Source organism: Corvus brachyrhynchos, unplaced genomic scaffold (assembly GCF_000691975.1).
Source record: "Corvus brachyrhynchos isolate BGI_N302 unplaced genomic scaffold, ASM69197v1 scaffold229, whole genome shotgun sequence".
NCBI classification, from domain to species: Eukaryota; Metazoa; Chordata; class Aves; order Passeriformes; family Corvidae; genus Corvus; species Corvus brachyrhynchos.
In genome coordinates, this window is record NW_008240042.1 from 7,171,855 (window position 1) to 7,193,659 (window position 21,805).

At 38.4% G+C, this 21,805-nt stretch overlaps 1 protein-coding gene across 6 annotated transcripts in view; it reads left to right on the forward strand.

The window, feature by feature from the left end:
* Positions 1-21,805, forward strand: part of CCSER1 (coiled-coil serine rich protein 1) — a 562,152-nt gene that overhangs the window by 2,719 nt on the left and 537,628 nt on the right. For all 6 annotated transcript variants that reach the window (XM_017744239.1, XM_017744243.1, XM_017744241.1 and 3 more), the window contains exon 2: positions 1,475-1,662. In XM_017744239.1, the coding sequence (XP_017599728.1) occupies positions 1,475-1,662 (188 nt within the window). The remainder of the gene's footprint in view (positions 1-1,474; positions 1,663-21,805) is intronic.

Sequence of the window (21,805 nt, forward strand, 5' to 3'; positions counted from 1 at the left end):
TATTCCCATTTATGTATGTTACTGGTCCTGAGCACTCTGTCTTCCTTGCCACATTGTCTCATCTGTGAATGAGCTCTTAGTTCGGAATCTGCCTTGCTAGAGAGTACTGCAGGACAGCAAGTGAGGAGCTTGGAGGGATGTTTAGAAATACCCACTGCATTTCAAACTCATGCACTGGCAATTGGATATTTAATTTGTATTTCAGGAAAGCAGCTAATGGGAGTTGGAATCATGATAGAGGGATTTTTGTAAATTGGATTCATGTTCACAGAAACACTAGAGCTAATAATGCACTATATAAAAGTTGATGACTAATTGTTACGGTTTTTTAATGCTGTTCAAAATATTTTTTTTTTTGCTTGTGTGGTGAAGAATGTTTCAAATTAGAAATTGGTCAAGCATACAAAAGAACCATTGAAAAAAAGATAAAATCCTGCCATATGAAGTGAATCAAATACAGAAAAAGCTTACATGGCATTCAGCAAGATATGGTTATAAGTAGTTATACTTGTTGCAAATGGTTATAAGTAGTTATACTTGTTGCAAACAGACTGGTTTGAACATTTGGTTTTCTAAAACAGTATTTGAACCTGGATATCAATACAAAATATTTCTGTGCATTTTCTTTGGTAGTAGATATTTTCTCTTATGTACCTGGTCTCATAGCTGATGTCATTATAGATAGCATGGTGAATGTGACATTCATGTATGAGCAGTTTTGATGTGCTGTATTTCTTAGTATACCTTTATGTATTTTTATGTGATACGGGTTTTTTTTTGAGAACCCTTAGAGAAAATGTCTCTTCTCTTGCAAAATGCAAAAGAAGATTTTCTACATGTGTGACATTTATTACGCTGTTATGCTTTTATTTTCCCCATCTCTAAATTTGCCCTAGCATGTCAAAATGTATCTTTTTCTCCTCTTTCCTGATGTATTATTGTTTTAACTGGACTGGGATTTTGCCTGCTGCCTGCAGGCTGAATTTGGAGGGTGCTGGTGCAAGGCTAAACAAGGACTACACAGAAGTGGAAACCAGTGTGCATCCCTGGCTTTATGGAGGGATAACAAAGTTGTGACCTGGCCCTTCAAAAGCTGGACTTGCCTTTGGGCATAGGGTGAGGCAGGTTGGGTTTTGGCACCACTGGACAAGTGATAGTTTCTCTGGTAGATTTTACTGACAGCAGTTTGAAAGTGTCCTGTGATGAGGGGAGAAAGAAAAGGACGGAGCAAAGAGTCCTTCTGGATTCTGTGTGGAGCCCTGGACTGGGCTGTAGTGTGCTGAGCATGCCTGGGGGCTGAACTGGGGCCCAGGTGACACTTTTATCTAGGTAAGCACGGTCTGCTTTCTACAGAACATTTCTGATGTGATTCCCTTTCAGTGTAAGCATTTCAAGCAAAGCAGTGTTCTGATTCAGAAAATATTTGTAGAGAGCAATTCTCTGTAACAACTGCTGATTGCTTCTCTCTTTGCAGTTGATCTTGCCAATAGCCTCAGTCCGTACCGGGAAGGCAGATTTGTTGAGAAACGACTGAGGTCCTCTTCAGAAGGTACTGCTGGGGGCAGCCGCCTGATCATAAAACCAAAGGATGGAAACGAAGAGGAGCTTAACAGCCTACGGAAGCAGAGAGCAAGCTCATCCTCTTCCAAAATGAACAGTATGGTGAGTTTTATTCCCACATGTGTAAGTCTTATGTTTTTCTGTGATTGGTGTAACCATAGTGAGAAGCAGTGACTTCACAACCAACAGTAATAGAGGGCAGGAGCTGTCTCAGTCTTCCAAAATGTGACCCAGGCTCAGCTTTGGATATTAAAGGTATTTTTTTGCAGGGTGTGGCGCTGTGAAAAGGTTTGCATACTTTCTGGGAAGAGTTTTTTGTTGACATGTGTTGCTGATTTGCTTATGATATTAAAGCATGGAGCTTTTCGTGTTTCTCTGTTTTTGCAGGAAGTTTGCATCCAAGTTTCAGTGAATAACATGATTTTTCAAAGCTAGAAAGAATGTGAAGACATTTAAAGATGCTGTTTCACGTAGGCCTACAGAGCATTACGCAGATGGAGTTCATGCCCTAAAATACTGGTTAACCTTGCCTCAGGCCTGTGAACCTTTTTTGGGTTGTTAGACCCAAGCTGTTAGGCCGAGCTCTGTTTTCATTTAAATACTAGGCTACACTGATGCTGTAGCATTTCATTCTGTTTAGCCCTGTATTAATCATGGAAGTAGGAAGGTGACAACAAGAACAACAGGAAGCAGGCAAATCGTGGGTGGGATTAGGTGGTAATCTGAGTCCCTTCTCTGTGTTTTGTATATGAAATCCATGGGCTTTTTTCCCACACTGCTATTAGCAAGATCGTCCACAGATTCACATGGTTTTGCTCATGCTTATTGGTATTAGTCACAGACCAAGGAGTTCTAAAACAAGAATAGTGAGCATGCTCATGAGTGAAGGTAAAATTATCCCTGCTTTTACCCCAATACATATGAATATCATTTTCCTATCTTAAGAAAATAGGAGCTTTTTTAGTAAAAAGTGAGGTTTAGGAAGTAAATCAAACAAAACCAAACCTGAAAACATGCCCTGCACCCTCTCCTCCCCACAAACAACCAGAAGACAAAAGAGTAAACAAGAGTTTCCTGGAAGCAAAAGAAAAAAAATACGAAGAAATTGAATGTTCATAATAATATGTATTTGAACAGTAGAAAGGCCCCTTGAAAATGCTTGTCACAATCAATTCATGTTTAACACCAGCGTAGCAGATTGCTACCAGTGAATGATGCTAATGAAGAATAAATAGTAGGTAAAGAATCGGCATTATTACACAAAAGTATTATAAAAACCCTAAAGCTAACTTTCTTGTGTGGCTAGAATAACATGAGTCGTGTGGCTGTCTGTATTCATTTTGTTCAGTTCTGGAGGAAAATGTACCAGAGACATTTAAGGGGATGGCAAGTCGATGGGGGAGAGCAGAGGCCCCCATGGCAAGGGCAGCATTGCTGTGCAGTTCTGCTCGGCGGCACTGCGTGAGTGGCTGTGGCCGCAAATGCGGGTTTTCTGGCGGCGCCCAGATGTCTTGTTAAGCTGAAGAAACTTTGTACTTTGCCCCTGTTTATGTTCTTTTTCTTGTTAGCAGGCAGTGTGAGCTGCCTCTGCTAAGGGACTGGGAGTGAGGAGCCAGAGAATCTCTCTCAAGGGGTGTGAGATTTTCACAGGAGACAGGAAGTAAAAAAAAAAAATTAGTGTCTGAGAAGTTGTTCTTTATCCTACACAACTTGCTCAGCAGAGTATTCTTGCATAATTGTCAGTTCTTGTTTCGAAGGTGAAAGGTAAAAGCTTGGATACCTCCTAAATACTGGGAATATGTATCAAACTTACAGGGCCACTGCTTCCCTTAAGTGTGGCCTTAACTAACTTGTGAGGTGCTGAAAGTAGTTTATATACTGGCTAAGAACAATGCTGTTTGTAAATGAAATTGAGGGAAGGAAAAAAAAGTTTCAAAATAACTCTGCAAACGTGCCAATTTCGTAGTATTGTAAATAATGATTTGAAACAAACACTTGAGGTGAAGTACTTGGATTGCCAGTTAACGTGTTTATTACAAAGCTGCCGTTCTTGCAGTGACCGATTTCTGCTACAAGAGGGCGCTGTTTCACCAGGAATGGTTTCGGAGAGCGATGACTGCAATTCAGGACACGTGTTTGAGCAGTTTAATGTTATTAGCCTGTGCAATATAATAGACCCTTTCCAGGTGAAAAGTATTGATAGTGATGCAATTTAAAGAGATTGATATTGCTGTATAAACTCTGGTCATTCTAACGCTCCAACAATGAACTCATGAGTTAACAAATTTAAATCTTTAGGCATAACATATAGACTGGTTAACTATGTCTCAGAAGATTGGTAGAAGCTGTGTTTAGCCTGCTGTTTCTGCCTAGGTGGTTCTTCTTTTCCAATGTGTAAGAGAGGCAAAAAAAAGGAAAACGTGAAGCAGCACAGTAGAAGACCTCAATGGTCTGAAATAAGCAGTCCTGCAAGATAAGTAAAAGGAATGTAAACTTGTAGAGCTGACACAAAGAGAATTAGATTAACCACATTAAAAAAAAAAAAAAAAAATCAGACCACCAAATTACTCTAAGTTCTTTAAGAGAATTAGGAGACAGAACAGCAGGGGAAGAAGACTTGATGTGTAACAGTACTCAGAACTAAGAGAAAGTGAGGTGTGTGTGAGCAACAGAATTATCCATCACTTCTCACAGTAGTGGCTAATACAGAAAGATGAGTATCTTGAATATCACATTTATTAGTACAAAGATGAAATGTTAAGAAATTTGCAATTTTTACGTAAACTTGCTGATAGATATTTTTAAATGCTAGCAAATTACAGTCATTAAAACCAGATAGTCATGAAGGATGATACGAATGGAAGTAACTGTGCATTACTTCAAGTTGAAAAAAACCACTTGAGAGAATGATGGGAGCATCTAGACCACACTGCCCAACTTCAAGACATGAGCTACACTGTCCTGCATGCATATATGTGTTTTCACTCTGTCTAGAAATATGACTGCTTACATGCAGCGGAACAAGACTGCCCACTTATATTTTGCTCTTGCAAACCTGCCTTTCTGCTTCTCTGCTATTCCTTACAAGGAAAATAGTTGTTTGTTTTTATAATTGCTCCCTTGCCCACACCTGTCTATCAGCGTACGTACTATTTAACTAAAAAAACCCCTTATTTTTCAACTTCTTGTCTCAGTGGGTGAACATTATGTACTGCAGGACTGCATTTCTCTGGGCACTCTTCAGCACAGTTTTCTCTTTAGTTCCTCATGCTTGAATCTTCTCTAAATGTTGCCTGTTTTCTGCTTCTTAAATTCAGCTTCAACTTTTCACCCTTACAGGTAAAAACTTTCGTGCTTGCCCTCAGTGCTGCATCATCAGCTTCCTTTGCCTGGAGCAAAGCAGCCTTGCCGACTTGTGCCAGCCCAATTAGAGCGGCACAACTTATTTTTCCGGATTGTTGCTTTGACTGTGCCATTTCTTTCTTTGCATCTTTCCCGTGGATCCTATATATTAGGTATAAAACCATTTGTTGCCAAGGACTTTTGAGACCTAAGGGCATCCCAGCTTTTTTCCCCTCAGCTTTAACAGTGATACAAGTCTTCATTGCCCTGCTGCCAAGCTGTCAAATAGCTGCATTCGTGTTTTCTCCGATACTGGCTACCATGCACTACAGTAACTGCAGTTACCACAAAGTTTGCTTCATTTGCTTTCTCAATTTTCACTTTACTTTTTTGCCTTGCCTAAAGATAATTTTTTGAGATGCATGCTGGGTACTATATTACTGAGGTTTTTACTGCGCTTTTTTTTGCTTACACATCCAGTGCTGATGCTTAGCCAAAATCCCCCTTTCCTTACGCTTGTCCTATGCTTGTTATGTGAGGATGCTTCAAGTACCAAGCATCTCAGTAAATGTACTTACAACATAAATTAGGAACAGCGTATGCAAAACCCAGTGTCAGAATACAGGCCAGTATTTCATGGGCAGGAATTCAATTTGATAATGGAAGTGGTTGAATACGTTAGTTGAACATTAAATTTAAAAAATTAATCATTTACTAATTTAGTATAGAGGGGGCTATCTAACATTTCAGGAATATAGAATAAAGGTAAATGACTGATACAGAAATACGCTTGCAAAAGAGAGGTTAACTGTAAATATCTGAGACTCCTAGTACATGTACTGGAGGGAGCAGAAAGTCAAAACAGAGGTTGCTAATGAAAGTGTGTTACGGGCAGAACTTCTGTGATAATTTTCTATTTTGCAGCTGGTGTCTGAATTGTGGCTGGTGTCCTGGATATTCTGTGTGTGTAACTGTACCTCAGTTTTGTTACCTAAGTGATTTGGGGGGACTTAGCAGTTAATAGTCAGGTTTCTAGTATACTTCAGAAATGGTATTTGCAGTGATGGAGCAATTATCCAAACCACTGTATTCAAATCTCTTCCTGTGTTTGATATTGTATGTTATCAGGCTGTACCCAAATCTGCAACGCGTGGAAGTGTGCTCGTTGCTTCTCACAGATGACTTTATTTTTAATGTTACCTGAGTACTCTTTATTTATCAAGCACCAGTTTTAACCCAGTTGCTACATTATGAATGAGGGCTAGAATGTTTTTTACGTTCCTCTTCTCTGTGCTGAGTAGTATGGTATTTTGCTGGTGTATGATTAAACACAGAGTGTGAATCAAGCTAGATTGGCTGATAGTCTGGAGAGAATTGAAGTGATTTTCATATTTACTTGAGGTTACGTTAACATTGACCTTCTGGAAGCTGAGATTTTTATGCAATGTGTGGCTAATACATGAGGTGGAAGCTGCTGTTGAAAATACTTGAGTTGAATGAGCTTCAGAGGGTAACTAACCAGTAGATTTGAAAGTGGAATTTGAATGTGGCTATTTTTGTGGCCCATAAATGTGACCTGTAAAGGCTTGAGAAAACCTTATGGGCTACACTCTCCTTCTACAGACTGGAGACACATAAATTATTAATGCCTTAAGTGCCTGCCCTGGAAAGGCAGTGAATGAAAGGTTAGAGGGAGGATTTGAGTGCTCAGGGCTTCAGGTTGGGAAAAAACCCTCAAACAAAACCTTTTTCAGATATGCCAAGACTGTTACAAAAATACGAACTAGGTAAGCATAGACACACTCCTTAATTGTCTTCTGCACAACCTTCTTTAGAACTAGCAATGTTGTATTTTCTTTGAATAGCTACAACGTGGTTTTAACTTGCTATATCGTGTATTATCTTTGGTATCTGTGGTGTTCATAAAAGCTATGTCATAGTTAAAATAGATGGGCCATTTTTTGTCTGTCACCGAATTATTGTATTTCTGCTTAATTCAAATTCCTATCTGCTGTGCTGAGCTTCTCGAGGGAGAATACTTAGGAACATCAGTTGTTGCTGAGCTGTTCAAGCAAACCCTGTAAGGCAGTGGTTCACCCTTCATGAGAAGTGGACTTGACAGCATTCATTTATAACTAGATTTGTACTAACGTAACAAAATTTCCCCTTTTGCAATGAATTTGGCGTTTTGCTCCTTTGTGAAAAGAAACTGTGGAAGCCACTTAAAGCAGGAACTGTCAGGACTACTTTGATCTTATAAGGCTGAACAGTGCTATCTAGATAGGAATAAACTGCTGACTATAGGTACTTAGTAGTTTGAGCCTTATATTCTTAATTTAGCATGGAGAAAGTGCCTTTTGCATACTAATAGCATAAAAAAATGGAAATGGCAGATAGGGATTTAAGCATTTTGGCTGTGATTTTTAGGTCAAGTCAACTAGAAGCATTTTGGGTAACTACCCTCTGGGAAATTGTAGTGTAATGGGTGTTTCTTAACAAATGACGGGCTTGTGAAAATCAGATTGCAACTGTTAAACACTTTGAATTAATTCCTGAGATCAACTAGCCAACAGAAACTAATTTAGATGTGACTTAATGCTTATGCTGTAATGTTCTGTGCTCTTCTTTAAGGACATAATCATAGCCCAGAAAAGGGTAAGCTGTTAATCTAACATTGGAGTAATTATTTAAATTGAATTGGGTTATGTTAATACAGGTAGAAGGTAGAGCTATTAGCAATTTTAAATCCCAGAGTCATCATGGCAGTGGGTAGATGTGTTTGTTGTGTAGTTAAAATAGAACAGAATTAGTTTTTTCCATGCTTTTGTGGGTTAGCTGCAGTGGGTGAGCTGCACCCCTCAGCCACTGGCTTACTTCCTCTGGCAGGATGAGGAGGAGAAATGGAAGGATAAAAGTGTGAAAGCTTGCAGGCTGAGATAAGGGCAGTTTGACAGGTAAGGTGAAAGCTGCCCACACAAGCAAAGCACACTAAGGAGTGCATGCAGTCATTCCCATGGGCGGACAGGTGTTCAGCCCCCCATCCCCAGGAAAGCAGGGCTCCATCACACCTAGTGGTACTTTCGGAGGATAAGTGCCCTTACTGCAAACATTCCCCCTTCCTTTTTCTTTTCCCAGCTTGAACTGCTGAACACATTGTATGGCTGGATCCCTTTTGTCAGGTGGGGTCAGCTGTACCAACCGTGCCCCCTCCAAATTCTGGCTCACCCCCGGCCTCTTCTCTGGCAGGGCAGTGTGAGGAGCAGAAAGGGTCCTGACGCTGTGCAAGCCCTACTCAGCAATAGCTAAAGCATGTCTTCCTATATTGATAACGCTGGTTTGGTCACAAATCCACAACACAGCACCATAAAAGCAAGCTGCTGTGAAGAAATTTAATTCTGTCCCATCCAAAACCACTAGAAGCTGCATATCTGATACTTTTTTTTTCTGAAGGTCCAATATGGGAGTACTTGCTCTAAGTGTTGTGTGAACTAATTTACAGGACACTTAACTTCTAAAACTATAGGTAGGCATCCCCTGTAATGCATTGTGCTTAGTGTTCTGTTTTAATATTTTTCTGAAAATCATAGCTATTTATTGAGACTCAAAACATAAGTGTAAAGCACATGCACTTGATGGATTTTTCTAACAAAACATACTTTTGTGCTAGTCTTACTATATTTCCCAAATAGTTTTGGCAGTTAATGTAAAAGATTGCTTGTTCTGAAGCTGCTCATCATTTAGAGTTGATACTATTTTTGTGGATTTGTTTTTCCATATGAAGGGAAAGTTTTTTTTCTGCACAGAAATATCTGGTAATATGTTAAAATACACTCTAATGATCAATATTGTTTAAATAGATGGATACATTTGTCAAGCAAAAGCAGCTTGGTTATTTTTCTATTTTATTTGACTTCTACATTTTACTTTCCTGTTCATTACCACATTTTCCACGAGCCCATGTTTTGAATACAGGCGAGTGCTGCAGCAAAATTGTTGCATGGTTTTCCTGAAGAAAACCACTCAGTCTGTGTGCGCGTGTGGGCTACTAAAATCTGTATGTCACCACCTATGGTGCCACCAGCAAAGAAACAACTTGTTTGTGGTGAAGATACTTACCTTCTGCTCAGTGCCTGTCATTCTGTGGACCTGTGAGAGAGGTCAGGGATTTACCAAGGATTAAACAGCCTTGTGAAAAATCTAGTGAATGCTCCCTACCTGCTTTCACAGTATGGTAATCAGTAGTAGGAGAGAAACAGAGTAACTGATGCTGGAAGGCACCTCTGGGGGTGATCTGAGGGTCCAACACCTCTGCTCAAATCAGGGTCAGGGGTGGCATCCCTACACCCAGAGATGTGTGTAGTTGGGTTTAGAATATCTCTGGGAGTAGAGACTCGAGCCTCACTTGGCAGCCTGTCCAGGTGTTTGTCCAGATTTATGGTTTAAAAAAAGAACAAAGCTTTTTCTTAGGTTTTTTGTATTTCAGTTTGCACTTCTCTATTCCCTGGGCAGCACAAAGAGGAGTCTGGCTCTGTCTTTATTATGCCCATGACCACCTTTGTATGTCAGATGCTCAAAGGTCTTTGAAACTGGGAAGAAATGAGCCCAGTATTGAAGGATAGGGAGCCTAAGGGAATTGTCAACAGAGCTCCTTTGACACCTCCACTGTGCTCCCAACTCATTTGCTGTGTCTGTGGGCTCTGCCCAGTCATATTCTGCCTGCAAACTTGCTGGGTTGGGCAGAAATTGTAAACTCAACAGGAACTGGGATCATCATGATGAGTACACACTGTCTCTTATGTTTGCCCATCCTACTTTATGGAGCAGGTGTGCCAGAGAAAGGAGGTGGTTGACAGGGAGTTCTTGAGATATCCAGTGATGGCAGATGAGAAGCGTGAGAGGGTGGAGAAGCCACCAGGAAGGTAACAAGTGTTTCTGAAAGAATTGGAAGAGGTGGTAAAACCTGATGTACTCTGCTCGCATACTGGGATCTCTTCCCTGCAGAAGGACAGAGGTCAGGGGAACATGGAAGTTACTATTGGTAGAGACAGGTTAGAGGGTTAACTGAACTAGTGTGGCTGATCTAATGTCTATATTTTATTACACTTGATTTTTAAATAAAGGAGGGGCCATTACGCAATGAGTAATACTTAAGCGGAAAAATCTTTCTATCCAGTGTTGGTAAAAGAAAGCACTTCCTCAGAAAGAGAAGGTAAATTACTTTACTGGAATGTCTGCTATGCCCTTGAAGATTATAGTCATGTCTTTTATCTTGGCAGATGCCCTTAGCATGGGCAGTATTTTTGCAGCTGTAATATATGTATGTATTTTCTTAGGTTAGCATATGCAAGTAATACATACAATAGGAAAACTGAAACTTTTGGATGACTTTTCTGAGGGAGACAGTTAATGGACAGCTAATTCACTGAACTTGAAACTTATGACTAGCGAATAGAAATTAGTATCTTGGGTTTATCGTCCTGTCGGTCAGATGGTTCATAAGTAGTTTGCACTCACTTGTTTTTTATGAAAATAAAAATGGAAAATTGCCCTGGCTTTGTTCTTAGAGTGATGAATTTTGGCCTTGTCCTTTCTTATGCACATCATTTCCTGATGTGTGGGTCCCTCAGACAGTGTCCATGAATGGTTTTGTAGTGCGAGTTCTGGAATGCTTTCCTATAAGCTGCGTATTTGTATTCTTTTGCTTGTGTGAGAATAAACTCTGAATAAATACAGTATTTTTTTCCCCAGGCTACAGCAATTCAGGGTAGGATGCTTCTTCCAGGCCTTTGATCCCTTTGATTGATAAAAAGAAGGTAATGGGGTGAGAAATGGAAATGCTGTTGGGTCACTTGTTAGGTCATTTATATTTGCAGTCCCCTTGTCTTGCCAGTGTGTTGCTGGAGGCAATACTAGATGAACCCTGGATTAAGGGCTTGGCAGGGGCTGGAAAACTAGCTGTGGACCCTGAAGCTTGCCATTTTGAGCAGGAGATTTTTCTGATTTAAAGTCAAGTGCATGCTAGCCTATGAAAGACTCAAGAGCGTGTTTGGTGATTTGATACATGGAAATTAGATTCAGGAGTGTTTATCTAGGTTCATTCACTTTTTAACGAACAGTATATCGTTCAGGAAAGGAATGAGATGCTAAACCACATTTTGTTGTCTCTGAGATAATTTTCTGTATTCATAGCATTCATTCAGTACAACTAATAAATTCATTGAGATAACGCAGACCTGATGAATAACTTAGTATCTATCTTGTAAAATTTTCATAACTCGCTGCATAGATGTTTTCATGAACAAACTGCATACAGCCCCCCAAACAATACAAACTTTTCCAAAATTATTACACTTAAAATGTGTATTTTGTATTTGAATTCTTGATACAGTAACAAACCTTTTGTGATTTTGTTCTATGAGAGGCTTTTTTGACTTTGAAGAATATTAGTGTTGGATAAATGTGTAAGATTTATATTTGCAGCAACAGTCTGGATAGCTGTTACGATTTGGAGCTGATTGGCAATCAGAGGAACATTGGTACTTAAGTAGTTGTTAGTAATAGGTGGAGCAATTCATTGCACAACATAAAATGCCTTGTTTGATACCAAAGAGAACCTGAGGAGGGGGGTTAAGATGCTTCGTAACAGCCTGCTTCACGATCTTGAACATCCGCAACAGGATGAGGAGTTTTAATAAATTGAAAACTAATGGAAGGTTGTTCACTAAAGTCTATTTCTGTTGCTTAGACAGATATCTTGGATAAAAAGAAGAGCTTCAGTTTTTATGACTTAATTGTTTTTTATTCATATGTATGTTTTAAGTTACTCCCACACACCCACCCTGTTACATCTGATGCTGTGAAACAGGCAGCACTGTAGCAGAATTCATGTCTCCCAAAAGTGACTCCTACAAGATTCTTCACTGAATAAAAATTTTTTTTTTTGGTATATCAAAGGAAATACGGTTAGTTTTGACTGCTCTAAAAATCAGAAGTCTCCTGTCATCTTTTTTTGGCATCTTATAGTTGATAAAAGTAAAACCTAACAGTTTTGACTTAGTCACTCTAACCAAAATGATCAGATTCTAAGTGTTGGGAGTATATTTTGAAGAAACTATCCCAAAATAAGCATTGTGAAACTTGTGTTACGTGAAGCAACATGAGTAAATAGTGGGAGGGAACACTTAGCTAAATGAAATTGTCTTTATAAATCTGTAGACTTGGCAGACAGTTAGCCTGGAAGACTTTTGTCTAAATTTGCCAACTTTTGAAATCTGTCTCCTTACTGGAGTGGAGGAAGTGCAGTAAGCAAAGTGAGAACCTGATCCAGAGAGAAGCAAGGAGGGTAAAGGGTAGGAGTTCCAGGAGACTGGGCTATGTTCCCATTAGAAAATGGGTGGGGTTATGAAGTGCTGATAACAAAGGAAGGGTTAAATGTAAGAAGATTGTGATTAAGTATGGGACGGAGTTCACTGCAGGTACTGTGGAAAAGGAAGAAATGAAGCATTGAGAAGGAAGGAAGTTCAGGAGAAATTTGTGGCTAGGAGCTCTGAAAGTTAAGAGGATGGGAAGTAGTTCAGTTAAAGAAGCTGAAAAGATGGAAGAGGCTATTTATATTTTTATAAATCAGGCAGGAATTGGGGGAGAAGCTGGGAACTAAAAAGGTCAAGAGCTTACAGAACTGGTTGCCAAGAGAAATTTGTAATCCTTCTGTTACCTGAAACATTGAAATTCAGGGGTTAGTTTTATCTTCTGTGAATATTCCCTATAGGGGACGTTGTTCAAAAGAAAATACAGCAGCCTGTAAAATATGCATTGTTGGCACAAACCTGTCAGGCATTTCAGCTGAAAGAGAGAAGTAATGCAATTTTCCTGCCGAAAATGTGGCAGTGTGCACAATAGTATAAGTATTTTCATTAGTCACATTTCAGCATAGTTTCTCCTCCAGATGAGAATAAAAACTGTCATTTTTGTCTTTTTTCTTTTAGGACGTATGTGACATAGTGAAAGCAATTTGATCTTGTTATCAAAGCTATATCTTTTTCTTTTGAAACACTTTACCTTCTCTCAGCTTGTAGAAAAAAGAAAAAAAGGAAAAGGAATATTTTTGCATCTTTATGAATAAAAATTTATGCCTGTAATTTCTGTTCATGTTGGCTCTGGTTAAAGTTAAATCACAAAGTTTTTCTGAGGTGCCTACTTAATATGCCTTGTTCACACCTACGGTATTAAATAGATACAGATACAGAGTCAGGAGAATTTTTTTCCCTGTGTCTGAGAGAAGGTAACTTTTGGGGAAACTTTTGCTTTCCCCATAGCTCAGGATATCCTTTGTATTTTCCATTCCTATGCTGGAGGAAGTGCGTGCAATCATTAAAGATTATGCAGAAAGAAAAATAATAAAGGAAAATAAGACACAGTCATGATGGGGCTTCAGATGTTGCTTGCTCCCAGGCACATGTTAAGGATGTGTGTCAGATGTGATAAAATGTCTAACTAAAGTAAGTAACTTCTCAGTCAACTATGAAGTTATGCATAGGTTAACTTGTTTTTACACTGAATCACTTCTAAAGTTTACTGTTAAAAGAAGAGGTTAAAAAAAGTGGATTATTTTCTGTGATCTGATCACAGTGGGAAAATCTCTACATCTTTTAAACAAACACAAATTATCATCAAAGACAGAGAACTATCTCTACATACAAGCTGTCAAGCTATTCATACTGCTTGCCAGGTTTCTAAGAGCAGAAGGAATGCAGAAATGAAGTTAATTCCTCAAAATAGTAGTTTAGTAAGAAGATATGACCAGATCTAATAACAGAATATCGATAATAAATAATAATAGGAAAGCAAAACGTCCTCTTTACTGTGCCCAGACACAAAATCAAGAGTAAAATATTCCATTGAGAAGCAACCAACAAAGCTTATTTGTGCAAATGAAATTGTCAGAACAGGCAGATTTAGAATGGGGATTTGTGAATGTCAAATTCTTCACTACCAGTATTAGGCACTGATGAGACATTGAATCTCTGCATGTTGGTGTCTTTGTTAGGTTTTTATTTCAAAGAGATACAGATAAATGAATAAAAATCTTGAACCTAAGTGAAAGGAATAGTCAACCCCTCAGCCATGGTTCATGAATCACAGTAGTTCGTTTTAATAACTTCAGTTGGGAAAGTGGATGCCAAACTATTCTATCTGGATGCTTCAAGTGGACTCAGCTGTCTACTGGAAGGACCTACAGGTGGAAGAGAATAGAACTGAATCAGGGATGCTATGCTGACTAACACAAGAAAGAAAGGCACTATGAATGCATGGCTTTGCTCTCGGTTAGCATTCACCCTTCTATACGGTCTGCATAACAAAAGCAATTGTGGTATTATTAAATGGTATGAAGTGATACACTGATTTCTTGAGGCATATTTATTGCTGCTCAGCAGGAGGCCTGTAAGGTCTATTAACCAGAGGAGTTCAAAGATATCTCTTGTTGTTCAATATTTATTTTTTAAAAAATTCTATGCAGCAGGGTGTCTGTTAAAAAGGTTTTAGAATGCTTTGTTGTCCCTCTAATGTGCATTTCAGTTTGTTTAATGGAGCTCTCCATTTTGGAGGTAGCACATGAAACTGCCAAAACTAAATTGTTTGTGAGCCTGGTTGTTGTTGTAAAGAACGAAAAGTCAATGTTGCTAATGGTAAATAAAAACTTTTTCACGATCAGATACTTTAATCAGTGTTGCATGTTTTAATAGGTGGTGAACAAACTTATCACTGGTTTTTCTGCCTCTGTGTAGTGATGGCAAACAGTATCTATTTACCAAAAGTAGAGCAAACCATACAGAATCTGTCAAGAGCTTTGTTTAAGCTTAGAATTGTTGGCAAATAAAAGAAATTTCAATTTTCATTCATTCTGTATATTTCAAAGGTAGAGAGAGAACATTTTTGCATAGATGTATTACAAGCTATTTTCATGTTCAAGGTGAACAGAAAGGTTTAGCAGATCCTCACATGAATTAAGATTTCATTTAAGACCGGAGTTCCATTTTGATACGCTACATACAAGGTTTGCACATTGGCATTACAAAAGCCAATTAACCTATTACTGCTAATAGGTATTTCTAGGGAATAGCCATACTTCGAATTTCAAACAATATGTATACATTAATGGATATTGCCTGAGATACCTTCTATTTTAGTGGTTGGTTTTTTTTCCATAGGCAAACTGTTGGAAATTATTTTTACTAACACTATTTCTCATCTATTTTGTTGTTTCCTGTGCTTGTGTTTTAGTAAAGTGGTGGTGGTAAGGTGGCAGTGATGTGTCCAAGGTCTGTGTCCTCCATGTGGTGAAGTAAAAAAGATGTTGGGATCACAGAGTAGAGGAGAGCAGAGAGCATTTGCTTGTGTGCATGTGGAAGAGGTCATATCAAACATCTGCCTGGCCTGTATGTACCCTGGGTTTCAACAGGAAAAAAAGCTTGATAGATTTATAGAACTGGAAAGGACCCCTGAATTCTCTGGCCAGACCTTTTGTATGCGACTCGTCGTAAGAGTTTACCAGTTACCTCTGGGTCAAGGACAATGAGTTCTGTTGGAGTAAGGATATGAAAAAATATGAAGAGATGGAACAAATGTGCCTTTTACTTACTAGGTTATTCTGAACGTGTGAGAAGTAAAAAAACTCAACAAAACAAACCAAACAACAGCTGATAAACCAAATCACCAAAACCAAAAGACTGTGAAGAAACCAGGCCTGATTCCTAAATTAACAGTAGCTTTGTTTTTACTTCCAGCCATTATGTCTCAATTTGTCTTCTCTACCTAGACTTAAGTGCACCTTCTAGTATGTGGCATTTTTCTGTCCATTAAAGCTACTTGTAAGTGATAAAGCTACCTCCTCGGTATTTTCTTCTTTTGATTTGAACAGACTGAGGTCTTTACGTATCTTACTTCGCAAAATATTTTGAGTCCTTTTATTGGTTTTGTGATTTTTACTTGGCTGCATGAATTTTTATTAGGGAGGGTAAGTTAAGCAAAAGGAAAAAAAAAAGAACCTGTTTGATTCTAACAACAAAAATGAAGTATTTGTGAAAATAACCAGTACAGAAAGACAAAAGTCACTCTCTTGTTCCTCTCCTACTCTGTATGTATAGTTGATAGCTACAGTAGCAATGAATATCCTAATTTTGCACCTCCCAAGAAGATAAATTTTTTTGCTGCGAGGTACATTGACTTCACCTGGATGTTACTCATGCAAATGGTGTGAATATCTAGTCCCTCATAAAGCATTTTGCTCAGTGAAGAGAGTAGCTCTTAGTAAATTTGTGCAGAACTGATAATTTTCCACTGCTGTTTCCTGTGAAGCTGATGCCACTATTTATGCATTAAAGAAAATAAAGTGTAGGCAGCAACACACAATTCGTGTTATCAGTTGTATTCATTGAAGCAGGAGTCCCGTTGTAGCTCAGTGGGATGACATATGAAATTATTCCAGTGTGATATGGGAAATAATTGACTTTGGATTTTCTTTGTTCTTCTTGTTCTTAATGGTTTTTATTTGTCTGAGGGCTACATGTGTGTTTTATGGAAGGGCTGCTGATCATAACTGCTTGTTTGTCAGCCTTTAGGTGAGTATTCTTCATCTATCATCCACGTGCACTGAATTCCATAGATGCTGTGAAGGGATATTTGTTTTAGTCAAAAAATGTGCTGTAGCATGGTGCAGAAAGATGTGAGCAGTACAAGTAATACGTTTCATTAGTCTAATTGAAACAGAGGAAAAAAAATGAACAAGTTTTTGTCACAGAAATCCTTTTCAGGGCCAGTTCCTTAGGTAATAAGTAATTATTGTGGAAGAAGTGCTTGTGTCTAGGGAATACATCTGTTTTTTCTAGCTTTAAAAGTGGTCTGGTAAAAGATACTGTTTTTTCTGGTAAACCTTGGTTTTCTTAGATTTTTAGTCAATCATGCTTGCAGCAACTCTGCTAATGTAGTTTTTCAGCAGCCCATCTCCTTGCTTTTATGTGCTTTCAACCAACACAAGCAGAATGTAAGCTATCTATTTTTCACACATTGAAAAGTCTGGAAAAACAGTAATATATCAGAAAAATTAAAAACATATATGTGGTTTATCAACTTTTTTCATATAGCTGCTTTTTACAAAGGTGATGCTATTGCTTATCTCCCACTGCAGCTATTCACTGCAAACCCCTATTTCTTGGTAGTTATTTTCTGGATTTGAAAAAAATAAAAGATGGTGCCTTTCTTAATTTGGCAGCTTTCATCATTTACATTTGTAGGTGAAAGCTGCCAAGCCCTATTAGGGGGCTGAGCTCACCAGGGGGATACTTGTGTCATTTCCACCCACTTGTCATGTTATTTTCTCTACACTTGTTAATTCAAACTGTCAACCTGTAAACTGCTCTTATAACATTTGCATGTGAGGTGCTGCAGGAGGTGACATAAGCTAATAGAAGGAGTTCATGGTAACAGAAAATCTCATTTGTACGTAGTAGAAGCGATGAGCTCAGGGACGTGCACTTTGATTGCATTGTAATTAATGATGCTTTGTGTATCTTAGTGTGATAGCTGCAGAGACTGCTGCTGTCTCCCTGGTCCTGTCTGACAGGGTTGTTTCTCCTGAGAGATGTGGACAGGAGAGAACAATGGAGAGGTATGTGATATAGCTGGACTGATTGCAGGTTTCTCTGCTAATCACGGGCACGTCACTCATGATTAAAAATTGAAAGCCAGTGTTCAGCCTTATGTTGCAGTTGTGGATGCGATGGCTGCAGAACTGTGTTTTGAAAGCACTTCTTTTATTTATCTACAATAGAAAAGTTATGTAGATATCCACAGGAATAAATGCTAAGAAAAGAAAACAAAGAAAGAAAATTACGTTTTGCAGCCATATAAAAGGATGGCAAGATAAACTCCTGATGCAGAAGCTCCTGAAGATGAAGCTTTCTGCACCTGATGTTGCTGAGAACCTGTGGCCTCTTTGGTTTCCTTGTGCTGTTTCTGATTATCTCTTTAGAGAGCAAAGACATTATCAGCTGAATTTCTTGTGCTGGGTTGCCATTTCTTCCCTTTCCTTAGAAAAGAGGGCTTGTGAAGGGGATGAGTAGAGCTGTCCCTGTTTGGTAGCTGCAGGAATCTGGAACTTGCTTTGGTATTCCCTGGTGGCAGATTGGCTTAGTTCTCTCTTTGCGAGTCCAGAGGAGTCCCTGCTTTTAAGATGATAAAAGCCTGTGTGGATGCTCAAGCCTGTTTAAGAGAGAGCCTATTTGCTGTCTCTTCAAATCTGTGTTGGCCTAACATATTTTCCTGCTTACTTGTAATATCACAAACCCTAGTGGTTCTTCCATGCTAAAGGACTGCTCATGCTTTTAACTTTTTGCAGGGCTTCAGACATTCAGTATTTCCCTGTCTGCTTTTCACTAGTCTTCTCTAAAGGCTTGGTGAATCTGGCCTTAACCAAGTGTTTCAAGGAATGGGCATGAACAGCTTTATTCCTTCTGGGCCATCTTGCAGTTAGCAAACAAAGTTGATTATATTTTGCCTAACTGCAACATTTCTCATTTATATACTGAAGATTACATCTTTGTTTTCTAATAGAGCAAGTCTTTGAGCCTAGAGCTAAAGGAAGAGAAATTTCAGCTAGCTCTTGAGAATGTTTTGGATTAACTCTAGTGTCATGAACGGATTACTTATTTATTGTCTTATTTCTACTGCATATCTCATCTTCCAACACTGTACATTTGTCCCCTGTAATATTGTACAGCAAGTACCTGTAGGACCTATTTGTAAAACTTTAACGGATTATTAATATCCTAGGTGTATTTTGTAGTCAGTGGAGAAAAAGGCTCCTCCAGGAGATAACTAAGAGTGGCTAATTTCAACCTCCTTTCTAAACCATGTGTAGGTTTTCTCACTGTTCTCCCTTGCTGAATGTTGAGAGGACCTCCAGAGATTAACCTCATTGGGCTGGTTCACTGCTAAAGTGTTTGACTCAGTTTTGCTGATTTTTTGCTCTGTGCTGACAAATCCTGTGCTGGGTGGATCCAGCCCAGTGGTTACCCATTTCAGCAGATAGATTTGTCTGTCCCATTGCCTCTCTGTCATGTTGGGTTAGCTAGATTCTTAGAGATCTGCAGGGAGTTCTGGTTATGTTTTTAACTTTTTTTGATCTGAGCTAGTTGATACTGTTTGAGGTTCCACTTGGGATTCTGCACACTGTAGTTCCCATTTCATTAAGTGGGAATTGGTTTAATGTAGCTAAATGAATACTCCGTCAGATTTTACAGTGGTCTTTTTCCTACACATACTGACTGATGCTGCTTTGTATAATAGATGTGAGCCAGCATTTTTTTATGCTGCCCTGCTTTGGATTTGTGTTTTCTTCGGAAATGTGTTCAGAGTGGTTTTTTTGTTGTTGTTTGTTCGTGGTTTTTTCATTTTTCAGGAGATTTTGCATCCTACAGTCATCTTAGCCTTGTTGTTAAATGTTTAAAAAAAAAAATCCAGAAATCCTGGCTACAAGGGGATATATCAGAGGGCATCACAAACAGTTGCAGCAAGTCAGTGAAAAAAATTCATTTGAAGTTTTCTTTTGATTTGCTGCCCTTGGAGGCCTTTTGGTAAAGGGATGGACTTGGGGAGAGGAGATGGAAGAGAAATTTACCAATGAGTAGATGTCATCCAGAAATTCTTGTGTCCAGCAGTAAGGTGTTATTCGTCATTAACAGAAATGGTAGAAACATGATTTGGCTTAACCTTTGGCACAAATACTCCTATAAACTGGGAAACAAACCATCAAATCACAGCAGATTTTTTTCAGGACAGCTTTCCTTTCTTAACTCAGTGTTCCTTGAAGTCAGGAACCACATTCATACCTGAAAATGCATTTGAATTTAACAATCTAAGGTGTGGGGTTATATAATGTTCATCCTGGCCTCGCTCATGTCAGTCAATCACAGAGAACTATTTTGTTGCAGGCTTGCAAGATGAAGCTAGGACTGGCTTCTACAACTGTTCCTTTGGAGTTCATAGATTTGATTAGCATTTTTTAATAACACTTCAAACTGCATGTCAAGGAGATTTAGTTCTTGGTGTTATCTGAAATAAGATTATTACCTTGGAAAAAAATATATCCTCCCTCTTTAATTTCCTAGAGCATCAGTGTATACAGAGCACATGACATTTTGTCTTATGATTGTATTTTTTATTAGACTAGAAGAAATGTATTAGGGAACTTACAATAAAAATCAATTGAAATTTTGCATGAGGGAAGATACGGTGTAAATGGTTGGATATAGCCAAGATCATACCATTATTCTTCATGACATTAAAATATAAACTGCATTGTCAAAACCTGGAAAATACCTGCAGTTTAGATTGCTTACTTTAAGCTCCATTTAATCCTCTTTCTCAGTATGGCATTTTCATTTAAAGTCTGGAAAAAAATAGTATGAATTTAGTCAAAGGCTTGTTTGTAATGAGGTTATATTTTTACGTATTCTTACATGAATTGAAGTGATACTGTACCCTCTTATTTTATCATTCTGGAATTGAAGACCTGGGAAATGAGTGAAAGAGCACACTAGATTTGTGGTGAGCAAATAAACCTTTAATATCATCAACATGGAAATGTCAATCACTAAGCAAGCAGACTACTTTTTACCTGAGAAAATATAAAAAAATGCTTTCAAAACAGTACTGCAAATCCCTTTTTTCTTAACCCGCTCGCTAGGAAAAACATGATCAGAAAAAGCAAAAAGTAACATTTCTCTCAAAAATGCCTGTGGTAGTACAAGAATTTTCTCTTCTCATTTTTGCAAATAGATTGACAAGCACTTGTTACAGTAAATGCTCCTACTGCTGGAAAAAAGAAATTGAGATGAGAAATGCTTGCTGTGTTAGTGGCCCCTCATAGAGGGTTGAAAAAGTATGCAACAGGAATAGGAAGGAGATTACTGGGGTTGTAAACAGATATTAAAATATTCTTTTAAGGCAGAGTGAATTTTTATCTCAGTTTAGCCAATAAGTTGATGATAGAGGTGGAGATAGAAACAAAGAATATGAAAATAACAGATAAAGAGATAACAGGTAAAGATTTCAAGACCAGATATTACTCTTTCATTACCTGCTTCCCTCTGTTGATTGATGTATTACAGTAGTTTGGTTTTCTGCTCTCTTTGGGATTTATTTCTAAGTGCATGTATATTATATAGCACTTTATCATCTCCTTCAGTGCTCCTGCTTACTGATTCCAGGGTGAAATCTGTTTTAGGCTTGATACACTACATTTCACCCATTACATTCCTAAGAAAGACAAATGGTTGTAGGCCTTTGCAAGTTGACAACTCATAAATAGGACCTTTAGGAATAAGAGGCTTCTTCCTTCTGTCCTTCCTTGCGATGATATAAGCACTGTGTTAGAAGAGTAGAATAAGGATCAACAGTGCATTGTAATGACAAATAATAAAAAATAAATGTACATTGATGGTCATTGTGCATAGCTGGCTCCCCCAGTAATACTTAGAGCATGCAATCACAGCTCTCTGTTACATGCAGACGTTTGGCTCCTTAACACAAGTACATAGATTATAAATAGGAAGCTTAACACGGATAGACAGTTATAGCCTGGTCATTAAAGGCTATAACTTGTCCCTTTTCTTTTTGGAAGATCCTGCAATCACGGTTCCCTTGAATTCTTATTCACAGTTTTCTTGCTTGGAGCATTCTGTCAGGGTTATTAATGGAATGTCAACGGTCATGTTTATTTTTCCATTTAAATTTTTTTTTTTGTGCCCAGGACTGATGGAGAGCTCCATGTATCTGATCTGTTTAACTTGAATACTCCTTATAATCACAACATTACATTTATGTCTGTACAAAGCTTGGGATGATG